Source organism: Dipteris shenzhenensis, chromosome 23 (assembly GCF_047967505.1).
Source record: "Dipteris shenzhenensis isolate YYH24624 ecotype China chromosome 23, Dip_SZ_1.0, whole genome shotgun sequence".
NCBI classification, from domain to species: Eukaryota; Viridiplantae; Streptophyta; class Polypodiopsida; order Gleicheniales; family Dipteridaceae; genus Dipteris; species Dipteris shenzhenensis.
In genome coordinates, this window is record NC_141618.1 from 34,926,670 (window position 1) to 34,954,142 (window position 27,473).

A 27,473-nucleotide genomic window follows, 5' to 3' on the forward strand; every position below is an offset into this window, starting at 1 on the left:
TATGAACACCTATGCATATGGGATAGCTCCCAATATGACACGTGGGATCCATAGAACACACTAGACTAGAACTCACACTAGAACACACAAGAACACACCAAACTGACTCAACTTGGCTTCATATTCTAGCATCCCCCCATGAAGACAAGGTGAGAGACTACTAGAATGGAACCAAGGACAGAACATGACAGTGACATGACTACTAAACTGTGCAATGTCATGGCTCCCATGCCAACTCAAAGGCTGAAGTTTGAGCATGGTTCAGAGATCGGACTGAGCACTCACATGGCTTTACGTCACAAACATGACTCAGAGGCTCATGTCTCAGTATGGATGCATGAACAACTCAGAGGTCTAGAAGATCAATGCACCAACATCCTAGAACTCATATGCCAGGCCTGATAACTAGACCCTGTCAATACCAATACATGGCTCCCACAGAGGCAGAGGACCTTTATTGACTCTTCAAACATTCATTTTAGAGGGACTACTCAAGGCAAAGAACCTTTAACTCAAACATATAAAAAATATAAAAGATTTCATTCATTTTATGCATAGCAAGGGCAGAGAACCCATGAGCCCGAAGTAGCTACTGCACAAGAGTGTGCACATCCTAATGCAAAGAGGTATGTCGGTCAAGAACCACGCGAGAATGTCGGTCAAGAACCACGCAAGAATGCAAAGAGGTAAGTCGGTCAAGAACCAGGCAAGAATGCCCTTGTATGATGTGTCGATGAAGGCCATAGGAGCAGCTACCAAGGGAGATCATGTCATGACTCTCAATGTGCCGATCGGAGAGTCACCGAATGCGCAGAAGAGCTCAAAAAAATGAGCGAAAATGCTCCAAAAAATGAGCGAAATGTACTATAGGAGATATCGAGGTGTGAAAAGAGTATTCCCCGCTGTCAGAAGCCTCAAGTCAATGTACTCGAGTGTCGGTACAGTCAAAATGACTTGTGGGTAAGCTCGGGAAGCTCAAATCATTGGTGGAGGTCACGAGAGTCCAAATTTGAGCAAAAAATGCCAAAAAGTAGCCTAAAACTACTCGGAATCTCCTTCTGACAAGTTGTACGAACTCCTGGCATTGTCGTGCATCCGCTTGTAGAGGTCTGTATGGACGTATGGACGTTCGTGCAGATTTACGGACAAAAACCCCCCAAAAAAATCTCTCAAAATCGTGCGGGACAGGGTCGTTTATGTTTGGACAGTGCCAAAATGTCAAAAAACATCAAAATCGAACCTCAAAAGGTCAAAAAACAGCCGTTGGACCGCTCCAAAACAAGTTTTTGGCGACCAACTGACGAGGAATGTCCACCAATGCTGAGGGAGAACCACGAAATGATGCGGGAGTGAGCTGAACTCACAAACAAGGACCAGGAGCAATCACTAGGACACCGGAGTACTTGATGGCGAGGAACCATGGCGAGGCTAAGGGAAGGGAGGCTCTACCTTAGAGGAGAGGGGAGCTTCCATTTGCGGGCTTCTCTCATCCTCTAGATAGAGTAAGAAGAAGGGGAAGGTAGGAAGGGAGGCTTTGATGCCACATGAAGGAACATGGTGGAAAGAGGTTGAGAGTTAGGGTAGGCTAGGGGGAGAGGAAATGATACTCAAAAGGAGACATAATGAAATGGAAATGAAATGACTAGAGCAATATACAAAAATGAGAGTACTCACATGTAGACCAAAGAGCTTGTAGCTTGATACTTGATTGATTTGACACTAGACAAGTACAACTCTTATATAAGAGCACACACATACATATGAACACCTATACATATGGGATAACTCCCAATATGACACGTGGCATCCATAGAATACACTAGACTAGAACACACTAGAACACATCAAACTGACTCAACTTGGCTTCATATTCTAACAGAAAAGACATAACAAATCCCGTGGTGCGGTTCCTCCTCATATTCCTCAGAGTGTACCTTCAGTAGCAGTTGGCAGCCCTATAGAGAGAAGAGTAGAAACGGCCTACAAATGCTTGGATTCAGGAGCGCCTTGCTACAGCAAGGGCTGCCTTCGTGCACGCGTGTCACTTTGGACTCAAATGGAAGGTAGAGTCAATAAACACTTTTTCACTAGTCTTGGCCCCACACATAGTAGGAAAAGTGTCTCACAACTTATTGACTCAGATAAGTTTTGCAAAGAAATCTTGATGCCGTCATGCACATAGCTACAGATTTTTATGCCTCCCTTCTCATAGCAGATCCTAACACACAAGCTAGAGATGATGACAGATATGCTATATGGCAGTGTGTTGGTGAAACTAGATATGCGGGTCTCAGGTCTTTTATTAGAGACATGACTCTTCTTGGGCCTTATCGATCAACACCACTTAGTTGAGCCATGCTCTCTAGATGATGTTCTTGCCTCACCATTTAGAGCTGTGCATGCTTCTGTGGACTCTTCATGGGAGATGTTGGCGAGTACTGTAGCATGGCATATCTGGAGAACCAAATGCACATAGGCATTTCTTGAATTCCAGGTTCACCCTTCTTACACTTTGGCCAATATATGGACTGACACTATACATACACTGATGGCCATCTAGGCAAGCATGCAAGGGTCCTCTCGTGCAGCTTTTGCGAAGAGGGCTACGCTCTTTAGACCATGTAGAGGTTTCCCCATCTTCTTTATGCCCTCCATAGGATTTTCAGCGTCAACCTTGGTTGTTTTCCACCTCTTTCCATGGAGGTTTTTTCTCATGCATTGCATGATGTATTTCTTCTTTAAGTTTGCTCCAGGTCTCGCGAGTTTTGTTCAGACTTAATGTAAGTCTCTTTTTGCCTAAAAAAAAGATATACGGGTCTCACTTGATGCACCTTTTACCAACATAGAGTTCAGGACTGCGCTTCTTTCCCTTCATAAGGGCAAGTGTCAGGTTCAGATGGGCTTACTCCCTCCTTCTTTATTACTTTTTGGGATATGATTAGGGATCACATGACCTCAATCTTGCAGGGCGTTTGGGACTCTGGTGAGATGCCCACTTACAGACGGTCTCATTCATCTTATTCCAAAGGCGGGGAACAGGAATTTAGTGTCTTAGTAGAGACGTATTACTCTTGGCACCTACTATAAAATTCTGGCTAAAGCAATCAGCTTGCATTTGCAAACCATGCTTCCAAATCTTATTCATGATACAGAGACGGGCCTCGTACATGGCAGAAGCATTTTTTATAATATTTTCTCATTTTGGGAAGCTTCTGATGAGTGGGCTATGTAGAGCGGCCAGGGGCTGGCCATACTACTCTTGGATTCTAAGAAAGCTTATGACAAGGTAGATTGGGGTTTCCACAAGGGCACCCTTCTTTGCTTAGGGTTTTTACATGCATGGATTAGAGGAGTTTCCTCCTTATATAGATCAACCCATAGCCAGGTGCTTATTGGCAGGGTCAGGGGAAAGAGATTTCGGTTTTCTAGATCAGTCTGCCAAGATGCCCTCTAGATCCTTTCCTCTCTTTTTTTGTGGTTGAAGCTATGAGTATCTACAAGATGATATCTTTGGGCTGAGACTTCCCCTCACACGGGACGAAGATTTTTAAGACAGTGATCATGCATATGGTACTACTATTTTTTGGATACCACGACACATATGCTTACTTCTTTCAGGACAGCCTTGGATTTATTTTGCATTGCTGTGGGGACACACATCAATTGCCATAAATCCTTTCATGATGTTGTATTAGAGCTTGCTCTAGCGAGTTTCTTTCTTACTTAATAGAAGTCTCTTTTTTGTCCCAAAAAAAAAAAAAAAAAAAGCCATAAATCCCATGGCTTCTAGATCAGTGACGAGGACACCCCAGATTGGGGGAAAGACTTTGACTTCACTTGAGTTCAAGAGAGGTACCTTTTTCAGAGTTTGGAGAGGATCTCCTTTCTTCTCTGAGTCTCCTTCAAAGTTGAGATGGCACTTTCAGCCTCCACCTTATCCCGGGGAATGGAAATGGATTGATGAAGGCCACCGAGAGAAGATCCTCCCCTTCTTTCATTACATTGTTAGTAATGCCAGGAGATTTCAGCTAAGTTGTAGAGGTCGGAGGCCCTCCAAAGCACCCCATTGGGAGGGTTTTGAGATTTCATCTGAAGGTTCGGAGCCGACCCTACTTATCCTCGTTGCCTTTCTGCTGTGGATTCAGTTCAGCATTGCTAATGGGATTGCAGACAAGCCAAGATAGCTAGAATCTTTAGTACTTTTATTTGTCGGCCCTTCTTCATGACTTGGGGTTCAATTGCTTAGCTTTCTCTTTCAGGGACTTAGGTCTTGTATGAGAGACATGACTCCTCTTGGGATTTATCGACTCGACACCACTTAGTTCAGCCATGCTCTCTGGATGATGTTCCTATCTCACCCTTTAGAGCTGTGCATGCCTTGGTGGACTCTCAAAAGAGAAGGACGAGGCAAGACAGAGGGATGGGGGGGCTGAACAGGAAACTCAGCAAAACCCCCCCCCCCGGCCCCCGAAGAGAGCCTAGGGTGCAGGAGGGCTAGCAGCAAGGAAGATAGGGTGTGGGAGGGCGAAGCGGCGAGCCTTAAAAAATGTCAATTCACACAAAAATGGCCATGATCACTAAAATAAAAAATGTGTAGTACATACTTCATGATAATTTGTATAATACCTACAAGCTGATCATGGCTGTTGCTCCTTCCAGATTTTTTCAAGCTTGATTATCTTTCACTCAATGATAAGACACAAGATACACATGGGCAATAAAATACCTACGACTTTTGCATGAGAGATTCATTTTGCAAAGGCACAGATCAGAGCCGTCCCATGGTCGCAAAGTAGGAGTGGAATCTTGGGTGCTATTTTATAACACCTCTACTGTGACTTTATTCATTTTTTTAAAGGACTCCCATATGGATCTTCATTTTCTTGTTGTTTGTACTTTCTTTGTCATTCTGCTTACTAAATAGAACTGCATAGATTCTGTGGGTGACCAAGACATGTGAAGTTGTTTCAATTTTAAAAGTAGAGAAATGCATGACTTTCATTATGTATGTCCTCCTCACAATAGTAACTTCCTGTTATGATTTCAAATGATGCTCACAATAAAGACAAACCGTAAGTCTCATCAGAATCACATCACCAATTGGGTGAATTCTTACCCAATGAAGGTCAGCATACGACCGTTCATCCACAAAAAGACGTAGCATGAACGCCTCTCTATCTGTAAAATACAATACAGCCTAATCAACAAGGATCTCTGTTTGTGTAACTTCTGAAAAGAAGGAGAAAAAGGAAGAGGAGAAAGATGAGGAGGAGGCGAAGAAGGAAGAGGAGTAGGAGTCAAAGGATTATGAACATGGATTCTACAATATCCCAATCCCTATATAACAGCTCATGTAATTCTGATTGGTAACATGAATGTGAAATTCCTTCAATCACAGTCCAATACGCATGAAGTAGAAACAGAAAATTCATAACTGGCACTACATACAGGGCCGAAGATGTGCCAGCATTGCCTACAGAAAGATACACGTTGGGATAAATTTCAATGCATAGACAATCCTAGGGTGGCTTACTCCAGATCATAAAAAAGGAGCTGATGTTGTCTAGTCTCTAATAACAAGGATACTAACAGACGTGCTTCCAAAAATAATCCACATAATGCACCAATATCTTCCAATCTTGACCTGAAGATAGAAACGTAAAAGACATGAACTGAGCTAGATATGTCTGAGAGCCAAAAAGAGAAGAACTAATCCACATAATGCACCAATATCTTCCAATCAGAGAAGAACTAATCCACATAATGCACCAATATCTTCCAATCTTGACCTGAAGATAGAAACGTAAAAAACATGAACTGAGCTAGATATGTCTGAGAGCCAAACTTACGTCCCCCAATCAAAAGAAGGATCCACTGAGCTCTAGAGGGGATGATGACTCCGTGTCCAACAACTAAGGGGTGAAAAGAATTTGGAACTGAAATGCATGTACTACCCCCAGGTGACTCAAAAGTGTAACAATAAAAGCATCTTACCTGACTTGGCACAATCTCTGGCATCCAATTTGTACGCGGCTATTTCTAACACATCTACATGGTGAAAATAATCGACTCAATATATGAGAATTCATATTTTCGCAGCTCCTTGAAGAGATGAGGCTTGCTCCCCATCGAGCTCCCTCCCTCCTTTCTCCCTCACCCCCTCAGTCTCTCCGCCTCCCTCCCTCCTCCCGCTCCAAGACCTGCTCAACAAGCTGATCCATTCCGTTTTTTCTGCTCCAAGTTCAAGTTGTTCATAAGCGATTTGCTGTTCCAGTTCAAGCTGCGATTTTCTGCTCCAAGTCAAGCTGCTCAAAACGTGACTTCAGGCTCCAGATTCAACCTACTATAAATCGTGATTCTTGTACATAGTGCGCAATTTTCTGCTCCAGGTCAAGCTGCTCAAAACACGACTTCATGCTCCAGATTCAACCTGCTACAAATCGTGATTCTGCTCCATAGTGTATTTCCGTTTTTCTGATAGGTGCAAGCTTTAGCTGCAGAACAGGCTGCCTTCTGCTCCAAGATCTGTGCCATTATTAAAACACTTTTTGTGCTTGGAAAAGCTTCATTTCTGCAGCTTTAAGCAGATCCAAAAACCTGCTAGCCCCTCCGCTCAGCCCGAATCCTCTCTCAGCTTCTCCCTGCCTCCCCCCTCTCAGTTCCTCCCTCTCTCAGCCCCTCCCCCTCCCGTACCTTCCTTTAAGATTCCCAACTCCACCCTCCGTGTTGCATTCCCCCTTCTTCCCCCCCTCTTTCTAGCCTCTGCAAAGCAATAGAAGGATCTTCTTTGTGTTTTGAGTAGGCCTCCCATTTTTTGATTCCCCATTCATGCAATCTCAACCGCTTCCACCAACCGCAAGAACCACCATTTTTAAAAAAGACGACCTACTTCAGCTTAAAAAGGATGTGAAGATTGAAAGCACTACCACACCCTTTACACATGTCCATGGGTCCCACTCTTCTAGTCACAAGCTAGGAATTGGATGCTTGTGGCTCCACCTTGTGAGCTCACCCCCGACCTTTCAGATTTCTGTTTATTGGGATGATGCCTTTTCCCAGGTGGCTTTTGTGCCATAAGTGCAGTGCTACGGATGAGTCCTTTGACACTCGGTTCCAAGAACAAGATTTTTCTCACCAGGTTTGTTGGAATTATTTTTTTTTGCAAAAAAGAGACTTCTATTAAGTAAGAAAGAAACTCGCTAGAGCAAGCTCTGAGCGGAAATACAACATGCTAAGCATGTAAAAAAAAACACCTCAGAAAAATGAGGTGGAAAGAAACCAAGGCTGAGGCTGAAAATGCCATCTCAACCCTGTAGAAGTCTCAGCAAGGAAGGGAGAGTCTCTTTGATCCCTCAGAAAAGTAACTCTCTTGGAGGAGGCTGCTTGAGAGGATCCCTGCATGGTCGCCCATATGGCCATCAGAGTGTGTACCGTATCTGTCCAAGTACTGGCCAAGATCTAAGAAGGGTGAACCTGAGAACCCTCCATGGCCTCAGTGCATTTGGCTCTCCAAATGTGCCATGCTGCAATGCTAGCTAAAACCTCCCATGGAGAGTCAACCGAGGAATGAGCAGCCCTGAAGAGAGTGGCCGGAACATCCTCTAAAGAGAGCACGACTCCACAAGATGTCGTCGGATGTGTAGAGCCCAAGACGCGAGTCATGTCTCTCGAAGAAAACCTGGGGCCCTGAAAGAGTGAGCCAAGCCACTGATCCCTAGGTCATATAGAAGGGGAGGCGAACAAAAGTGCTGAAAAGTCTTGCAATCCCCTTCCATATAATTCTCGCCTGTCTCCAATCCCAAAGGCAGTGCTGTACTGTCTCCGAAGCAGAAAGGCAACGAGGGCAAGTAGGGTCAGCCCCAAACCTGGATCTCCAATGATTCATTGCTATCCCACCATGAATAGAAAGCCAAAAGAAGAGAGTGATTTTTCTACTCCGGTAGGATTTCCAGAGCCTCTGCCAAAAATTTTTTTTCAAGTTTGCAAAAATCTGATAATTGTCCCAATGAGAAGCTTTGGTGGGCCTCCAACCCCTACAGCTGAGCTGGAATTTCTTGGCATTACTAACCGTGTAACGAAAGAAGGGGATGCCTTTCTCTCGATGCCCTTCATATATCCACTCCCATTCCCCAGGGTCCCACTGCAAAAATTTAATTGGGACACCTCCATAGAGCCAGAGCCTCCATGAGCCTAGGGTAATGAGTAGCGGGTCAGGATCCAAGTACCACTGTGAAAGAGAGCCATGATCCATGAAGCCCACTACCCTGACTGGCCGAAACGGTACCTCCAGCAATATATCATCTGTGGACTTGGACAGCCTGCCCCCCGAAGAAACATCAAAGACTAGGGCATCCTCATGTGTGTTCCGTAAAGCAATCACCTGCAAAGGAATGCCCGATCTGAAAAATGCCCCCATCCAGGTGGAACAAGTAATAGGCATGTCATCTGTGTCCACCCAATCCAAGGGCAAGGCTACATCAATCTGTTGAATTCTTACTGCACTCCCTCTGAGGTTATGAGCCCCCTGGGCCTGACGGTCTACAGGAAGCCTCCTGAAGGCTTTCCAAGCTCCCACAGTAGATGCAGGGCCCCTCTCCCATTTGGGCCACTGCATGTAAAGAGAAGCTCCAAGTGGTCTGCCATGCTCATCCAAAATACTGTCGTTCCACATGATAGGCTGCCTTTCAATCTCTTCACAGGTGGACGGGGGAATCTTGCGCAGAGTACTCCTGAAGCTGGCCCATGCTTTCAGTATAGCAACCATAAGAGGGGAAGAAGGAGATCTGAGGTGGACTGTGGTGAAAACCCATCTGGTACTGTGTATCCAATCATCTCCTGAAGTGGGTGTGTGAGACTGTATGCATCTGGTAAAAAAGTCCTTTCAAGGCTCTTGTCCTGGCATAAGTCCTCTCACAACAACCTTGCAGAGTAAAGCTCTGCACTGTAGATCCGGGTCGATGATATTCAAAACCCCTTCTCTTATAGGAAGAATCAAGGTCTCCCAAGCCACCCTGGCTGTAACATCAGTTCTGCCATCTAGACCACTCCATAAAAAATTCCATACGGGCCTCTTGAGTTGAGTGATACAATCCCTAGAGTGGCACCAACAAGAGCATACAAACCAAGCTGTGGCTAGAACCTGGTTAACCACCACCATTCTGGATGCCAAGTCAAGTTTGGCTAAGCTCCAGAAAAGGAGCTTTCTTCTGATGCTCTCCAACACCGGAGCAAACTGTTGTGATGGAGAGATGCCCACTCCAACCTGGCAGCCCAAAGATTTGACGCAGACACCCCTCTGTACCCAAGTGAAACCAATATCATTACCCCAATCCGGGGTGTCATCACCGCAAATCCAAAAACCATTGGATTTATGCCAATTAATGTGTGCACCGGCAGCCATGCAAAATAAATCCAAGGCTGTTCGGAAGGAAGTGAGTGTCCTGGGGGAGGCATCCAAAAAAACAGCCGTGTCATCTGCCAACTCACTATCCAGGAGCTCTTCTTCCCGACGAAGAGGAAGCCTCAGCCCATAAATATCAGCTTGAGATCTAAGGTAGATACTCATAGCTTCTGCCACAAACAGAAAAAGAAAAGGGGCAAGAGGACTTCCTTGGCGGACTGATCTACCGATCTAAAATCTATCCCCTCTTACCCCCCCAATAAGCACCTGGCTATGAGCTGATCTGTAGAGAGAGGATACTCCTCTAATCCATGCATCTGAAAAACCAAAGCGAGAAAAGAGTACCCTCTAAAAAATCCCAGTCTACTCTATCGTAAGCTTTTTCAAAGTCCAAGAGTAGAATGGCCATCCTCTGGCGGCTCTGCATGGCCCATTCTAAGGCCTCCCAAAATGAGAAAATATTATCGAAAATACTTCTGCCATGCACAAACCCTGTTTGTGTGTCATGAATCAAATCTGGAAGAAAAACCTGTAGCCGCATACTAATGGCTTTCGCCAGAATCTTGTAAAAAGTGCCCAATAAAGTGATGGGTCTCCATTGTGACACTAGATTCCTATTACCCGCCTTTGGGATGAGATGAATGAGACCATCTGTAAGTGAGTCAGGCATCTCACTAGAGTCCCATATGCCCTGCAGGGCTGATATAATGTGATCACCAATCTGCTCCCAAAAAGTAATAAAAAAAGAAGGGGTAAGTCCATCCGAACCTGGGCACTTGCCCTTTTGAAGGGCAAGTAATGCAGTCTTGAATAAGGCATTGGTGAAAGGTGCATCAAGAGAAACATACATCTCATCCTTCACCAATACAGGGATACACTGCCAAATAACCTCTCTGGCATCAGCTATGGCCTGTGTGCCCGGATCTGCAGTAAAAAGGGATGCAAAAAAATCTGAAGCTACACGCATGACGGCATCAGGATCTGACTATAACACTCTGAGTCAACAAGCTGCGAGACACTATCTCTACTATGTCTGGGTCCATGAGTAGAGAAAAAGTGTTTGTTGACCCTGCCACCCATATGAATCCAAAAGGATTCCCGTGCATGAAAGGCATACTCTACTCTCTAATCTAACAATATCTATATATGAGTCCATGCTGCAGCAAGGCGCTCCTGAATCCAAGCATCAATGGGCCTCTTCTACTCTTCCCTTTAAAGGGACGCTAATTGCTGGCGTATACCAATCACACGTCTGAGAATCTCACGTCTCCTGGAATCAGCGACTGTATGATAATAGTCACTAATTCCGAATAAGGCTGCAGCTACCTGAGATGGGCGGACAACTCCACCCTGTATGTGAGAAACCCAAATCTGTAAAATATCCTCCGTGAGACTCTCCTCTGCATAAAAGGCATTCGGAATCCTAACACTTGCAGAGTGTCCTCTCCGATGAGGCTCAAGAATCTGCAACACCACTGGAAAATGATCTGAAGTGGTAACCCCAGTAGAAATTCATACAAATCCGCCTCTGTCAAGTGCAAATCCTCTACATATAATCTATCAATACGTGCATGGATGGGCATGTGTACTCTCCTGTTCGACCAAGAGTACAGGAGTGACTGTGGCATAACATGAAAGGCAAGATTGAGAAGACCAATCTTATGCCCTCCAATCAAAATAATGATCCATTGAGCTCTAGAGGGGGAGATAATACCATGACTAGCAACCAAGGGTAAAATAGAAGGAGAGACTGAAATGCAAGTATCTCGCCTTGTGCCTATAGCAGGCGACCAGAAGGTATGTCCTGAAAGAAGTTTGCCAAATTTAGAGCAATCACTGGCATCCAACTTGTGTTCCTGAATAAGAAGGATATCAATAGCACCTCCAGTGACACCTAGATGAAGCTGATTCCGGATCAGCTGCCTACGGCGACGGTGTGGAACTCCGCCTAGGCCCTGTATGTTCCAGCTGACTATCCTCATCGACAGGAGATGCCGGGTGGAAAGGCTTACCCGACCTAGTAGAGGAGACCAGCTTCCCCTTGGCCGAAACACTCCTGCTGAGGGCAAGAAACTCAACAGATGAAAGGATCCCCACACCTGCTGAGGGGGAGGCCCTATCAAAAGGAATCCCAATGACCGGGACCCCTAAGGTGGAGGACACAAACTCCTCCTCATCCATGAAAGTCGCCGAGTCTGCCAGGGCCGAAAAAGAGTTCCTGAGAAGCAAGTATGGCCGAGGAGTGCGAAGAAGACCTACACTCGTGGAAGATGGAGGAGAAGGACCTGCCAGGCCTCTATCAGCAGAACTAGAGTTGGGGGCTGAGGAGGCATGTGGCAGGGCTGAAGAGGAATCTAGAGTCCTCATCTGCGCATGCATTCCCTCGGTCGTCCTAACTGTGTGCTGCTCCTAGTGGTCCTGGAGTGCGTGGTACAGGGCGCTGGGGAGGTACAGTTGGGGTAGTACGTGAAGGAGCCGCACCAGAAGACCTCTTGGGTCTTTTTCTCTTCCTTGGGCAATCTCTAGCAAAGTGCCCAAGGGTCCTACAAATCCTGCACTGGTCCTATCTACCTGCAATCTCGACTCTCTATCGAAAGAGAGAGCCATCAAGGCGTTGAAGCATGATGTGGTCATCTCTGAGATGTTAGGGTCAAAGACAATGACCCTAACTCGAGGCACCCCGTCCGCTCTGACTGCCTCTACTGAGGAAGAAGGCATGCCGGGAAGGGGGGGGATCTCAGTGACCACTCCAAATGTGGCTCCGTTAGTAGCAAAAAGTCGATGGTAGACCTGAGGAAGACCAAAAAATCTAATGAACAGTGATGCGACCTAATTGTCCTCCTCGACCGGATCGAAGCCCAAGGTGTAGGGCAAAAGAAAGATCCTCCTCGAACCCAAAGCCAGAGGATTAGCTTTGAGAACAAGGGTTGTGGACTCGTGGGAGTCGAAAACCACTTGGAAGAATCCACATCCCAAAAGTTGAATATCCCTGAGGTGTGGGGCGAGATCTCCTGGTAATGCCGCCAGCATCTAGTCTCTGGCCTGTGATCTGGAAGGGTGTGACCCAAAGATGCGGGCGAAAAGTGATGTGGAGCCTTCTAGTTCCACATCTTTCTTGAGCTGCTGCAACTCGTCTTCTGAGAAAATGACGGTTCTCACGGCCGGTGGAGGTGGACAAAGATTGGCTGAGTGGAGATCCATTCGCCAATCGAAGTGAAAGGGCCGATTTAAACACTAAAAAAGCTCCGTCCGTGAAACTGCTGCCCAGGACGCCTTGGAACACGGGCAGAGGAAGAAGGAGAACAGGGCAGGCTGCGGGGGGGGGAGAAGTTAGGAAGGGAGGAGGCAGGGAGGGAGAGGGAGGGCAGAGGAGAGGAAAGGAAAGGAGGGTGCGGGAAAGGAAGGGAGGGAGGGGGCTGGCGGGGAAGGGGAAGGAGGGCGGGGGAGAGGAAGGGAGGGGGCTGGTTAGGAAGGGAGGGGTGAAGGAGGGGGCGGGGGGGGGGGGGGTGAGGGAAAAGGAGGGGGCGGGGGAGGGGGAGGGAGGGGGCGGGGGGGGAGGGCAGGGGCAGGGAGGGCAGGGGCAGCAGGGGGGAGAGGGGAGCAGGTGAGGGGAAAGGAGGGGCCGGGGAGGGGGAGGGAGGAGGCGGGGGGGGAGGAGAGGGGAGGGGGAGGGAGGGGGCAGGGGAGGAGAGTAGCGGGGAGGGCAAGGGCAGGGGTAAAGGAGGGGGCGGGGGGGAGGGAGGGAGGGGGACGGGGGAGAAGGAGGGGGCGGGGAGAAGGAGGGGGCCGGGGGGGGGGGAGGGCAGCGAGGGGGGGGAGGGAGAGGGCAGCGAGGGGAGGGAGAGAGAGGGCAGCGAGGGGGGGGAGGGCAGCAAGGGGGGGGAGGGAGAGGAGGAGGAGGGTGAGGGAGGGGCTGACGGAGGGGGCAGGAGGCTTCACGGGGAGGAGCAACAGCTCAGCGGCACCAGGTGGCGAGGACTCATGCATGTGTTTCACTTCTGGGGAATGTTTGTTGGAATATGAAGCCAAAGTGAGTCAAAAATGTGTGTTCTAGGTGGTCTAGGTGGTGTTTTATAGTCGAGTGAGTCCTAGACGTGCCACGTGTGATATTCGGAGATATCCCAAAGACATTGTGACTTTCTAGAGTCTAGTGTCACACTATATAGTGTTGTACTTGTCTATTGTCTAAAATATTAGTCAACATCAAGCTATCTACATGTGAGTATGTTGGTTATCATTGCCTAGCACTTGTTCTTTCATTTTCTTTCCATTATGCTTTCCATATTTCCATTCCGTTCCTAGATAGCTTGGCATTCTCCTACCGCCATGTCTCTTCATATGGTATCAGAGCCATGTTCCTAGCCCTACTCTCTCTTTCCCTTTCCCTTCCAAGAGGTTGAGGTGAGGGAGGCAAATGAAGCTACTCTACCTCCTCCTCCTCGGAAGGCTGCCCTCTTCTCTCCTTCCTTGAGCTCTGATCTCCCACCTCTCTTCTCCTTCCTTCAACTACATCTTTCTGTGACATGCGGACGATGTTCTGCTTCTATCCCGAGCTAGAAGCAGAATCACGGATTTGTGTCTTCAGCAAAGTTGTAGAGGACCTTGAGTACTACAAATTTCGTTTTTACATCATTGCAATCCAAGTTTTCTGTGAAAAGTTACAGCCCTTGCAAGAAGTGACGAAATTTGTTTCTGCGCGCGAATTTTGTTATAGAGCTCAATGATTTGATAGCCCAAGCATGATGCAGCCAGCTCAACGTGGAGCTGTCCATCCTCTTCATCGTTGACCTCTGATCCAGCCCGCCATTTGCTCCTTCTGCCCGACATTCTATTGGAGCTGCTCCAGGCTTGATGTGAGCTCCAAACACTTCCCGACTTCTTTGATTACCGCCCAATTGTCCTTGGTTCCCGAGCTCCACTTTTGACCGACTGTCCAAGTGCTCGTGATACCTCCGGCCTCTACTTTGACATCGGTGACTCTCCCTTAGCCATTTTGAGAGTCACTATGTGAGTGCTTCATCTAGCTACCCCATGGACTTCACCGACACATCTTTTGGGGCATTCTTGCCTAGCACTTCTTCGACATCGTCATTTTCTCGAAGGGATGTGCACACATGTGCAGTGGCTACTTGGAGGACATCTCTTACTCCTAAGAGATATATTTTTATTATTCCTACAGCTTGATGTATTTTGGGATCCTCTGCCCTGGGTAGTCCCCCTAAAATGATATGTAACTAAGTGTTTGGTTGTCATTGAGTCCAAAGGTCCTCTACCTTGGATAGTCCTCCTAAAAAGATGTATTGGTTTTTCTATTTTAGTGTGTGGCTTCCTAACATGTCCTGTTATGAAGCAAAGGGGGGATGTACTGTGGGAGCCATGTATTGGCATTGATAGGTCTATTTGTTTATCAGGCCTGGCTTGAGAGTTCCAGGATGTTGGTGCATTGGTCTCCTAGACCTCTGAGTTGATCATGCATCCATGCATGATGAGCCTCTGAGCCATGCTAGATGAGCTTTCTATGTTATGCTCACTAGCCTCTGAGCCTGCCGTCATGTGCATGGCTATAGAAATTTATGGCTCCCTTCTCTCAGTAGATCTTGGTAGCGAGGCCACTGATGATGCCAGATAGGTCATATGGCAATGTATTCCTAGGTTGGTGAAACCAAATATGAGACTCTCTCTTGATGCACCGTTCACCAACATAGAGTTCATGTCTGCGCTTCTTACCCTTCATAAGGGAAGTGCCCAGGTTCAGACGGCCTCACACCTTCTTTCTACTAACCTTTTGGGATATGATTGGGGATCACCTTACCTCAGCCCTGCAGGGTGTTTGGAACTCCGTTGAGATTCCTGACTCGCTTACAGAGGGTCTCATACATCTAATCCCAAAAGGGGTGTGCTGTCATAGTGGAGACCTATCACTTTATTGGGCACTTGCAATAAAATCCTAGCAAAAGCAATCAGCTTGCGTTTGCATCCCCTACTTCCAGATCTTATTCATGATACACAAATGGTATTTGTTCATGGCAGAAGCATTTTTTATCATATATTCTCTGGGAAGCTTCTGATTGGGCCATGCAGAGTGGACAAAAGATAGCCATTCTACTCCTAGACTTTGAAAAAGCATATGACAGGGTAGATTGGTATTTCTTGGAGGGCAACATCATAGACCCAGATTTGCAATGTAAGGCCTTGCTTTGCAAGTTTGTGGTTAGAGGCTTTTTGCCTTGGGATGAGCGCATGTAATATTTTTTTTACTCGGTGCCTTCAAAGATGTAGACCCTCCTCATGTGGAGACTAGATGGACAACACCAAATGGATTTTCACTTCAAATCTCCTTCCTCCCCGTTTACGGTTGCTATTCTCAAAGCTTGGTCCAGCTTCATAAGTACCCTTCGGAGAGTTCTTCCCTCCTCTCTCGAAGAGATTGACAGGCAACCTCTCATGTGGAAACAATATACTTTATGAGCACAATAGGCGGATTGGTTGTCTCATTATTTGCAGTGGTCCAGGTGGGAGAGAGGCTCTACCGCTTTTGTAGGTTCTTGGAAAGCCTTCAAAAGGCTTCTAGAAGATCGTCAACAGCAATTCTTCAGCCACCTCAGAGGAAGTGCAGGGAGGATACTTCAGATAGATGGAGCCTTACCCCATGATTGGGTGGTTACAGATGACAGGCCTGTGGTTTGTTCACTTTGGATGGGGGTTTTTTCAAGGACAGGTATTCCTCCTCACATCATTGCTTTCTTGGGAGCACAGGAGGAGGCCTTGGTCTTTGATGTGCAGTCAGGTGGCAGGCTATCTTTTTCCTCATATGATATTCTTTTGGGCATGCCTTTTTAGCCTATCAAGATCATAGACCATGTGGAACACGGCAAGGACTCTGCTTGGCATATAGATCCGAGCCCTCGTCTCTCTATTTTGGGTTCATGGAGGTTGTGGCTCTATGGAGGAGTCCCCATAAAGTATCTTCAGTGGGACCCTGGAGAGTGGGAATGGATTGTTGCAGGGAACCAAGAGAGAAGTATTCCTTCTTTTGGTTACACATCGATAATGCTAGAAGATTCCAGATCAGTGGTAGAGGTTGGAGACCATCCAGAGCCCCTCATTAGGAGAGTTATCAGGTTTCTACTGATTTGTAGAGAGTCTTTTGGAGGAGGCTCTGGAAATCCCTGAGAAATACAAAGATTACTTCTTTTTTTTGGTGTTCTATACATGGAGGGATTGCACTGAGCAGATGGAGGTCCAGGTTTGGGGTAGGCTCCAGTTGTCCTAGGTGCTTGTCTGTGGAGGGGTCGGTTCATCATTGCTTATGGGACTGCAGACAAGCGAGAGTCATATGGATAGAAGCTTGCCACGATTCTCAGCACTTTTGTTCCCTCTCATTTCTTCATAATTAGTGGATCAATGGCTTGGCTCTCTTTGTTAGGACCTCAGATTTTCTCTGAGTAGGACGATGCTTCCGTAGCCATCTCCATTCGACGACAACTGGTCGGCCAGATACACAGAGGCCTTAGATGGATCACACGTCCACCCTTCTCCTACCTTGACCAGTATTTGGGCTAATACCATTCACACTCTGATGGCCATTTGGGCAAGCATGCAGGCGTCCTCTTGGACAGCCTTTGCCAGAAGGGTTATATTTCCTTACGGAATGGAGGGGCTCCCCCTTTTTCTCAGAGACTACATCAAGGTTGAGGTGGCATTTTCCGCCTCAACCTTGGTTTCTCTCCAGCTCATTCTGAGTTTATATTTACTCTTCTAGATTGGTTTTCCTTATGCCCAGCATGATGTATTTCCGCTTCGAGCTTGCTCATGCGGGTTTCTTTGATACTTAATAGAAGTCTATTCATGAAAAAAAAAAGCTCTCTTTCGCAGGATTTGCACTTGTGTTGGAGAGTATCAAGAAGAAGCTTCTATTTTGGAGCTCAGCCAAACTTGATCTTGCTTCCAGGTTGGTGGTCGTCAACCAAGTCTTGCTGGCCACGGCATGGTTTGATTGCTTTTGTTGGTGCCATTCTAGGGATTGTATCACTCAGCTCAAAAGTCCCATAAGAATTATTCTTTGTAGTGGATTAGCTGGTTCGACAGACACCAGAGGTAGGTGGCTTGGGAGACTTTGATCCTTCTAATGCTCCAAACAAGAATAATTCTGATTCAGCAAAACTGCAATAAACGTTTCTCTGATGTAAGTAGTGGAGAAGGACGGCTGTCTCGAAATAAATATTTCCCTGATGTCTGTAATAAATATTTTCCTTATGTAAGCGTTGGAGAAGAAAGGCTGTCTCGAAAAGCGTGAGGCTGTTCAGAGCTTTGTGCAGAAAATTGTTACTGCATATGCCAAGCCGCCTCAGAAGCGTGATGAGCTGTTGGAGGATGGAAACTGTTGCTGTAGGGAGCTGCATGGAGAAAGAGCTGCCTACAGGGAGCTGCATGCAGAAAGAGCTGCTACTAGGATCTTAGCCCAAAGGTTCCCCCCTTAAGGTCTTGGGTCTTATTAAAGTGCATTCTAATGTGTCTACCCCCAACTAAGGTACCTAATGCGCAACTCTTTTTATTTCAATAAAATAAGTGTTGCATGTCCAAATTTGGCACCGTTTGAAGCACACATCACAAAAGCAGAAGAATCACTCCAGAGCAATTTGCAAATATACTTCCGTTCCATCATTACATGGCAACCATATGTATATTTATGCATGAGACCAAATATTTAATTGTCTGAAAGATTGAATCATGATATTTTTGCAAAGCATAAGATAACCTTGATACTAGAAATCTTACAAGAAAGTGATGTATCTATGGCAAACATATGGTTCTCAAGTAACTCATTTGAAGAGAACTATCACAACAGCAAACGCTCAAACACTCATGGATTTCTATCCTCGTCTTTATGTTGTTATGATGGTGCTTCAAATATACTGAAAGTTGAATCCCCTTCAAGGATTTGCTGAGAGGAAAAATTCAGCAAATCTGTCATTCAAACACGAGCAATAATTGAAATGGTTTAGCCTCTTTTACCTGAAAGATTATGATCCAATGTAAGCCATCTGACATGTGCTGCTTTCTTCAAAGCACTCAAGATCAGCTCTTTTCTACTCAATGTCACCCGATCATCTCTCCTCAGAATCTGTGATATTGGATATGTACCAAGAGTAAACAAGATTGTCAAAAGACCAAAGTGAAGGTTTTAAAAAAATTAGGCAATGCTTGCAAGCAATACGTCCAGATCCCAATTCCTAGAGGAGAGAAAAAACAGTTGAAAGAAAGGAAGAAAGAAAGTTTATTAAAAGTATACGGAAGACCAAAAAGGGTCTATGAGACTAAAAGAAGCTGATAAAATGAGCTGAGGGGTGGAGCCATGAAGGGGTGTGAGGCTACTTTGGTGGCATAAACCTAGTGATAGAGCATTGGAAGCTGTCGACATGTGCAGTCCATAGTAGTATCCTGTGGCTGTAGTCCTGCAGCGAACTAGTGACACAGTCACCCCTGTGGGTCATGCATCTGGTTTGGTGAGCATGGAAGGAAGGTCCTCTAATTTGATCTATGCCTCAATACATTGATGAGTCTGGCATGTCTCTAGCTCTGGCTCGAGTCCTCAGAGCCGTGGCCTCCCCAAGTGCTGCCATTCGATGTTGTCTGGCTGGAGCCTGGAAGAACTCAGTGATCATGCTCTAAGTACAGTTTGGCTGTGTCATGATCTCTCCTACATGCCCTGTGCAACCGCTCCTTGTGCCGTATGGCCTCATGAATGAAGGCTATCAAGCATCTCTGGTTGAGGTAGGATAAGACGCTGGGTAGGGATCCGTAAAAAGGCAGTGAAACCCTCACTGTAGAAACTGTAAACTCAAGGAATAAAGGGGTCGCTCTGATGTAGACCCCTAGTGCTGCTGCTGTCCAGAGCTAAACCAAAACCTGTAGATGAATCTGTAGGGGTGCCAAGAGAGGGGCAGACCTATTTGTTGGAAAGGTCACCTCCCCATCTGTAAGTCCCCATATGAGGAGAGCATGGGAGAGGGAGACCTAGGGCAGTACCCAACAGGAAATGAGAGAAAGGGGCTGCCACATAGACAGCATCATGGCTGGCATGTGGGCAGCACATCTAGGACTGTTAAGGGCAAGACACGGGGCCAGGAAAGTACGGAGCAGAAGCAAGACAGTCTGGGACAGATTGCGGAGGATCTAGGACATGGAGGCGCACTGTTTGCAGAGGCGCAGACATGGCAGGGAGTGCAGGCTCAGATCTGCAGCAAGGAATGTGACTGTCAGTGGGCAGGTGGCAGGCCTTTTATAGGCTGCATAATTGCCTTGAATGGAGGGCCAAAAGCCCTGGAAGTTTGGGCCATAAAAGGCCTGAATTGTGAGCCCTTTAAGGGCGGTTTTTCCCAAGCAGTCTGGTCGGTTTTCATACAGACTGGGTCGGTTTTTGTACAGACTGGGTCGGTTTTTTTGGCCAGGCCCTTGAGGGCTATATAAGGGGGCCATTCAGGTCTCATTTGCACATCATCTGGAGCAGCAATTCCACCAGCAGAAGGAGCAGCAGCAGGGCTACCTTTGGGCCTACAGTCAGGAGGAGAAAGGAGTATCTTGTGCTGCAGACTTAGCTTTTGCAGGAAGCTGCCCACCTAGACTGGTTTCCAGACAGCAAGGTGGAGAAGATCATTCTAGACGGAAAGTCTACTCACGCTCGAGGTGGAGCATGCGGACTCTAGTCTAGAGATAGCCAGCAAATAGGAGAAGGACTTTTGTGGTAAGATCAGAGGACCACACCATTGGTGGGACTCTAGATCTGTCTCTTTTGTATTGTGTCCATAGTTGTGGACGGAAATATATTATTTGGTGGTTTCTCTATCTGGTTTGGTTCATTGTCTATTGATGAGTCTGCACACCTATTGAATGCACATAAGTAAAGAAGTTTGTGATTCCACACCCACACCGCACACTGTGTGAGCTCCTGGGCATTATTTCCGCTGCGTGTACCCTCTGTTGGGTATTTTCTAACACTATTCAGGCCTGAACTGCTGCTGATCCCTCTAAGAACAGAGGCCCCGAAGCTTGCAAATGTGGATGGAATAAATGGCGAAGGGGCTGCCCTTATATAGGTCCCCTTGGACCCTAAACTGGCCCGATGAGGGACTGGTAACTGTCCCGAGCGAGCCATCGACTGCCACGTGACTGTTGACGTGGCATGCATTTACAACCTATTGACATGGCGTTTGCACTGTATTGACATGGCTCTACACCTTTTGCTGACATGGCCTGCAATGTTGCTTATGTGTCAGGCTGCAGGGCTTGCTAACATGGTAGCCTATGTGGCCTACTGGAATGGCAGTCCACATCGCAATCTAGCATGCCACGAGTTGTGGATGCCCATGACATCCCCTTCTGCTGAAACTCAAATTAGGGTATGAAGAAGACCTCCCAATATGCTGAAAGGAGGTGGCTGACTGTCGTATAACTGGCTCATGAATCCTGATCTAATGGAACTGAATCTCCTGCTCCTCCATTGACTTCTGGTAAGTATACTTGCAACGGGGTAAGGATCCTCAATGTGATGCTCCACTAGTTGTATTGGTGATAGAGATGGAGGGAGACTCGTCATGAGGAAACATCTTGGTGCTGCTGCGGTCCTCGTCTTGCTGGGGGAGGGTCTTGCCTCATACCCTTTGAATTGCTGAAATCAAAGGTCAAGGTGGAATATCCCTAAGCCAAGAGATTAACTTTGACCCATAGCCTGGGATCTTGATATCGAAGCCCTGGCTTTTTCCATTGACTCTAAGATATATTAAAGGGCTCTACTCTGCATCGATGGATTAATGCCTAGCCCTCCCTCCGCCTACAGGAGGATCAATATCTGCCAAACCACCCTTACTCTAGTAGTCTATGTGCCATCTGAACCTACCCAAAAAAACTTCCTACCAACCTCCTGAGCTCTCCCATACAGCCTCTGTGGAAGCACTAGCACAAGGCAATGTACTAGTTGTGGCCAAGAGAACCTGTTTCACAACAATCGCTTTGACTGTGAGGGAATGAACTGAGCTTCAAAATAGAAGCTTCCCTCTCTCTCTCTCCCCCGTCCATCCGTACGTAACTCTCCCTCCCATCCGTACATACCTCTCCCTCCCATCCGTACAGTCCGTCGCCCGTTACCAGCAGTGCATTCGTACCTCTCCATCAGCAGCCCATACCTCTCCGTCAGTAACCCGTACCTCTCCATACCTTTCCGTACAGCCCATTAGTAGCAGCCCGTAACTAGTCCGTACCCCATCCATACCTCTCTGTACCTCTCTGTCAACAGCCCGTCACCCGTCAGCCTGCCTCAGTCAATAGTTACCTCGGCTAGCAGCCCAAACACACTAACCCTAATCTCAAGTTGGGCTAAACCCCCAACCCAACCTGGGGGTTAGGTTAAGCTAGGGAGTTCAATAGATAGCCAATTATGGATTGGTCTACCCTCTCCTCCAAGTCCCCCTCAACTCCTTCAACCTCCATCAGGACTCGGTACTCTACAGTTGCAACCATGACACCCTCTCCATATGCACAGAATTACCAACAAGAAGGCTCAAAACGAGCCATCCTTGGGCAACAAGATCAGATTTTTTATCTGCAGCAGGCAATGAGAGAGCTACGATTGGAATTGGCAGAAGTAAAGGCTCGACTTCACATTCTAGAAGGGCCATCGGGCAGTAATTGATGAGGCTGTAGAATCTTGTAAGGCTTTCCTCCCTACCCCGCAACTAGTCTCTATGGTCAAAGATCTTGTTCACATTGAAGTACAAACTGTTAAGAAGAAAGTGACTGTGGAAGTGGACACCGAAGCAAGTAAGTTTGATAATCAAGCAGAGATTAAAGAACACGAAGCTAGATGTGATAATGCACTGAAGATTAGAATAGAGGGACTCCCAGAAGATTGGTACAAAGAGGAGGACGCATATAGTGAAATATTGACAAAGATCAAAGCAAGCTTGCCCAACATGGAATGGGTAGATGATGATGAGCAGGATGATGACGACTCCAGGCCAGCTTCTATTATGCACTATAAAGGTCATGCAATCCTTACACTGAAGTCAAAATATATGCGGATCAAACTTCTTCGACAATCTTACAAGTTGAAGGGTACCAAAGTATGGATAGCAGAGGAGCTTATACAAGCTCAACTCAAGAATAAGGCAACTGAATTAGCTGAAGTCATGGCTGCCGTAAAGGATGAAAAATGGGCAGTTTACCGTGAAGTCGTAGCCTAATCAGAGAGTTTAAATCAAAACCAAAAGACTCTCAATCTAAACTGATGTATGGTTGTTTACTCTTTCATACTATTATGTAGGTACTCTAAATAATGTGGGTTGCGTTTGCACTCCTTGGGAGCTGCCATGTGGCCTCCCTAAAGCATATGTACTAGAGGGTTTCTTGCTGTCCCATAGACCTTTTTGGTCTCCAGTGGACGTTAATAGACTTTCTTTCTTTCTTTCTTCCTCATCGCGGTATCTACTAATCTACTGAATTATCCGAGCCACCTAGTTGTAACACACCGTTGGCCTCAGGGTATCGAACTAAAGCCAAGATCAATCCCCCATGTGAGCACTTACTTTGATGCAGTGAGAAAATCTACTAATTTATTCCAATTGATCTTGGCTCTTGAGGCCCTGCAATAAATCTCTAAGAGGTGTCTCACGATCTCTAGGCTAGCAGCGGTGCCCTCCACATAAGGGTTGTGTCATCTGCGAAGTTTGAGTCCATGAGCTCCTCATCCTGTTAGATTGACAGGTACATCCATACTAAGCTGGCTTCCTGGTAAGTAGCCCAATGCCTTCGCAACAAACAAGAATAAGAAAAGGCCCAAGGGCAACCCTCCTCATTGAGCAAGAGCGAAGAAAAACCTCTCCTATGTGACCTGAGATTAACATCTAGCTAGAGCTGCCTACGTTGGGAGCTGAAATCCCTCGTACCTATTTCTCCAAGAAGCCTAATCTCCTGATAGTTCCCTCCAAGAAGGCCCAATCCACCTTGTCATTCTCAAATCCAAGAGTAGGATCACAAGTGGCTAAGACTCCTATCACGCCCACTCGGTGGTTTCCCAAAAAGTGCACATGCTGCTCCTCTCTTAGAAAAAATTGTCAACGTGTCATGAATGATATCTTATCTAGGAGGTACAAATGCCTGTATGTGGTGTCTAAGAGAGTGACCGGGTGCCACTAAAAATGTCGGTCTGATCATCTCCCTTCGGGATCAAAGAAATCCATCTATGAACAAGACATTGAGGCAATTGTCCTAAGTCGAAGCATCTCTTGAAAAGCTAGGAGCAGTGGATTCACCAAATGCTGCCAAAACATATAGATGAACAATAAGGAGAGTTTATCCTCCCCTGGGCATTTATGTACCGAAAGGTCCTTGAGGGGGGCTAAGAGCTCCTCATTAGTGAAAGGGTCTCTAAATGGCTCATTACGCATGGAGAAACCATTAGGGGAATGTGGGCCCACACCGCCTCCCTATTGGCTTCCCAACCACCTCTACTAGAAGAGCTGGTGGTAGAAGCCGATGGACATCTCTAGGATCTCGGATCGGAATGAAGCTAGCCCCCACAAAGCCATTTCACTTTGGAAAAGGATATATTGGAGAAGAACAAGGTAGAATCTAGAGTGTTTTAGAGAGCCTATCGCCTCTCAAGGATGCGTAATATAGGCACGCACTAGGGATGGAGAGCCCAAGAGCTATGGTTTTGGGTTACATAATTATACTTGTAGAAGGGAGTTTAAAATCTGATTTTATTTTACAAAAATAAAAGTTCATGAAGATTTAGGAAGGTAAGATAAGGGTATTTATATTGGCCCTTTATGAAGGAACGGGAAGATTGTGGAAAGGAGGCAACGGAGCTAGAAGGAAGGAAACATAACTTGAAATAGAAATGAAAGGAAATGGAAATGGAAAGAAAGGCAAGAACCAAAAGAAATCACTTACATGACCAAAAGCTCCACTTAAGTTGATTGATTTGACAAGTGAAAGTAGAATACTCATATAGAGTGGACACACACACTCAAGTACCATATGTATATGAGATAACTCCCAAGATGCCACATGGCACTCTCTCACACAAAGACTCATGAACTAGTTCCTAGTACACACTAGAACACACTCTTTGACTACGATTTCTCCAACATCCCCCCTCAAAGCAAAGAGTGTGAGACCCAACATGCAGGAGTAGACCGATCCCCCCTCCACCGCAATACTGCAAAGAGCAAGTCCAACAATCCAACACCTCCCATGTGATAGTGACTGAGATGGGCCGGCAAAGGTAGACCATCACTCGTCACCCCCTTACTCTGAACGGGGTTAGCAATAGAATCATACCAAAGTAAAAGACAATACAATCATTTTTGGGGGGACAACCTAGGGCAGAGTACCCTTATTGACTCCAAACGCAATCATTTTAGAGTGACTACTCAAGGTAGAGAACCTTTATTGATTCAAGTAAACACACACATAGAAGGAGGGCCTGGGGCCTAAAAGACCCAAGGATCCGAATCATCAGCCTCGTCAATGGAGAGGCCTTGGACTTCAGCTGTAAGCGCATGGATCTCTATAAGTGCCTCTTCTAATATTTGATCTTCTACTACCAAGTTGGCATGATGAGCATCTTGTTCTTTGTCCTTTTTCTTGAAGCAATTTGCTTCAATGTGACCTTTCCGTTTACAAAACCTGCAAATAACATTTTTTTTTGTCTTCCATGTGCTTGTGGAGGCAAGTGCCTGATCAGAGGATAGGTTACAAGGGATTCCTTATTGCAACGGTCTTTTTCAAAAAGTAGGGCTACAATATCATCAAATGTGGTAGTGGCAAGCCTTAGTATTTCAAGGGTTTGTTCAAACCGGAAAACCCCTTTCATACTCTTCATAAGAACAGCCATCTTGTCCTCATCATTCGGTGGACATTTCAAACTTGAGAGTTGGTGGATAAGAGATTGCATTTTTGCCAAGTGATCACTTAGCGTATCACTATCTTCCATGTTCAATTCGTAGAAATTGAGTTTCAAAAAGACTTTTGAGTTAGTGACCTTATTACCAAAAAGACTGTCAAGGCGATCCCATATTTTCTTGGATGTTGGCTTAATTCAAGTCCACGTGGTGGATCAATGTATCTGCTAGGCAAAGACCAATAAGAGCAATGGCTTTAGCACTATGCTGCTTCCATACCTTGAGATCCGAGGATGGAGCATCGAGTTCATCATCTTCAATCACGTCCCAAATTGATGGTGGCAATCTTGGTCATGCTTGACAATTGCTTTGCAAATAGAAGGCTATTCTAATGCAAGGTCACAATTTTTGCTAATAAATATTGTAAGCACTCGATGAATGAAATAGGTAACAAACAGATCTTGGAAATTATTTATGGATACTTTTTGAGGCGCTAAGTGAGTTTGTTGAAATGCTATCCAGTTATTGAAATAGTCAATTGCGACAATGATATATCCCTTATATTGTATATAATTGACGTCCTTCTCTTTCTAAAACTCGATGCTCTTTCTACACGTGTCACCTTCACAAAGCTCCCAAATATGAGGTGTTAAAAAAGCAAGCGAGTACAAATACTCGTGAGCATTGTCGTTAGAGGGACTAGTTGATTAGTTGATTTGGGAAAGGGGAGGAAAGAGAGAGAAATATCACTCAAAATAGAGAGTGGGGAAACTTGGCCTAAAATAAACTGGACGGACACTTTTTTTCAAAAGTGTAAGAGAGCACTACCTAGAAGGGCAGTGCTAAAAGGGCTTGCCACGTGGCACCTTGTCCAGCGTCCCTTGCCCAACACACCCTATTGCCCCCGATTTTGAATTTAGACAAGCTTCTGAGAAATTACAGTGGTGACACAAGAACGTGCAATGCACACAGGTTTATTACTGCTTCCAAGTCCATTGCTTTGGGGAGAATCATGTTGAGCCTCAGCAATGCGTGGGTCCCTTAAAATTCCTTTTTGCATGGGACAAACTGCCCACGTTGATGCGCAAGTACAGCTGGCACGTCATTCAAAGCCATAGCGCATAAAATAGCAGAAGGTTACGCTGAATTTGACGCTGTAATCTCCAACCCATGTTGGTAGGCCGTTCAAGACACAAATCAGAAGAAGGCTTCTAATCAACGTTTGGGAACTCTAAGGCGCCTAAGGACGGTATCGGTGACCTCAAAAGAATTCTTACATCCAGAAGCCATAGGGAGGACTCAAAAGCCAGGGATGGATGAAGAATGGCTTGTGATGGGCACAGCAGAGTGAGCTAGAGGTTTAGCCAGAAAAGACTGAATTTTACGACAAGATTTATTGGAATTCCGACCAGACAATTTATAGCGTACCCGCCTTCCGAAAAAGTCATCAAAGCACCTTCATACGACAGACTTGATCTTTTAAAACGTGATCTGGTCTCGGTCCTCGGAACATTTCCATCCGGCGACAATTAGTTCACGCCAGCGTCTACTAGCTTGTTCACTCAATCTAGACTATAAGTAAAAAAACCATTGAAATTTCGTGAACCAACTCACTGCGCCCCAATGGCTTTAACAGTCTCCGCTTAGTCCAAAGACGGCTACAACAGTTCTAGATAGCAATCACAGGGAAGAGAGCTCACGGGATCAGTAGCGGCCAAGGCAGCCATGCGCTGCGCTACGTCGAAGTCACGATCGCCGCCCCAGAAGACAACCTTCATGAAGCGAAGGTCGAATTCAGCCCGTTGGCGCTCGTCGATGAGGATTTCCATGGATGGAAAGAGGGAGGAAGGATGGGGAGGAAGAATTTGAGCAAAGATTTTGATTGAAAATCGAGAGAAGCTACACTTGGAAGAAGGTAGTGTTTTGTACGGCACCCCATTATTGCAACGTGCTCTTAAGATTTCACCCACGTGCTCCTTGTCCTAATCCCCCTCTTCCCTCACGTGACCCTTTGCGTTTCCTTTGCCCGTCAAGGTCCGAGATCCCCTGGCCGTCCAATCATTGGCTCTTCCTTCAAGGAAGACTTCATCCGTCGACTCTCACGTCACAATCACGTTGGAAGAGGATGGATTGCTTCGTTGGTTGTTGGAAGTACAATCACGGGTCACTTT

At 46.3% G+C, this 27,473-nt stretch overlaps 1 protein-coding gene across 1 annotated transcript in view; it reads right to left on the bottom strand.

Annotated features, from left to right (window-relative positions):
* LOC147887306 (peroxisomal acyl-coenzyme A oxidase 1-like) overlaps nt 1-27,178 on the bottom strand; it is a 114,916-nt gene extending 87,738 nt beyond the window's left edge. Inside the window, exons 1-3 of the mRNA XM_087394386.1 lie at nt 27,003-27,178; nt 18,416-18,524; nt 5,117-5,178 (exon numbers count right to left, since the gene is read on the bottom strand). Of these exons, the coding sequence (XP_087250512.1) occupies nt 5,117-5,178; nt 18,416-18,524; nt 27,003-27,131 (300 nt within the window). The 5' untranslated portion in view covers nt 27,132-27,178. The remainder of the gene's footprint in view (nt 1-5,116; nt 5,179-18,415; nt 18,525-27,002) is intronic.
* Between the last annotated feature and the right edge of the window lie 295 nt (nt 27,179-27,473).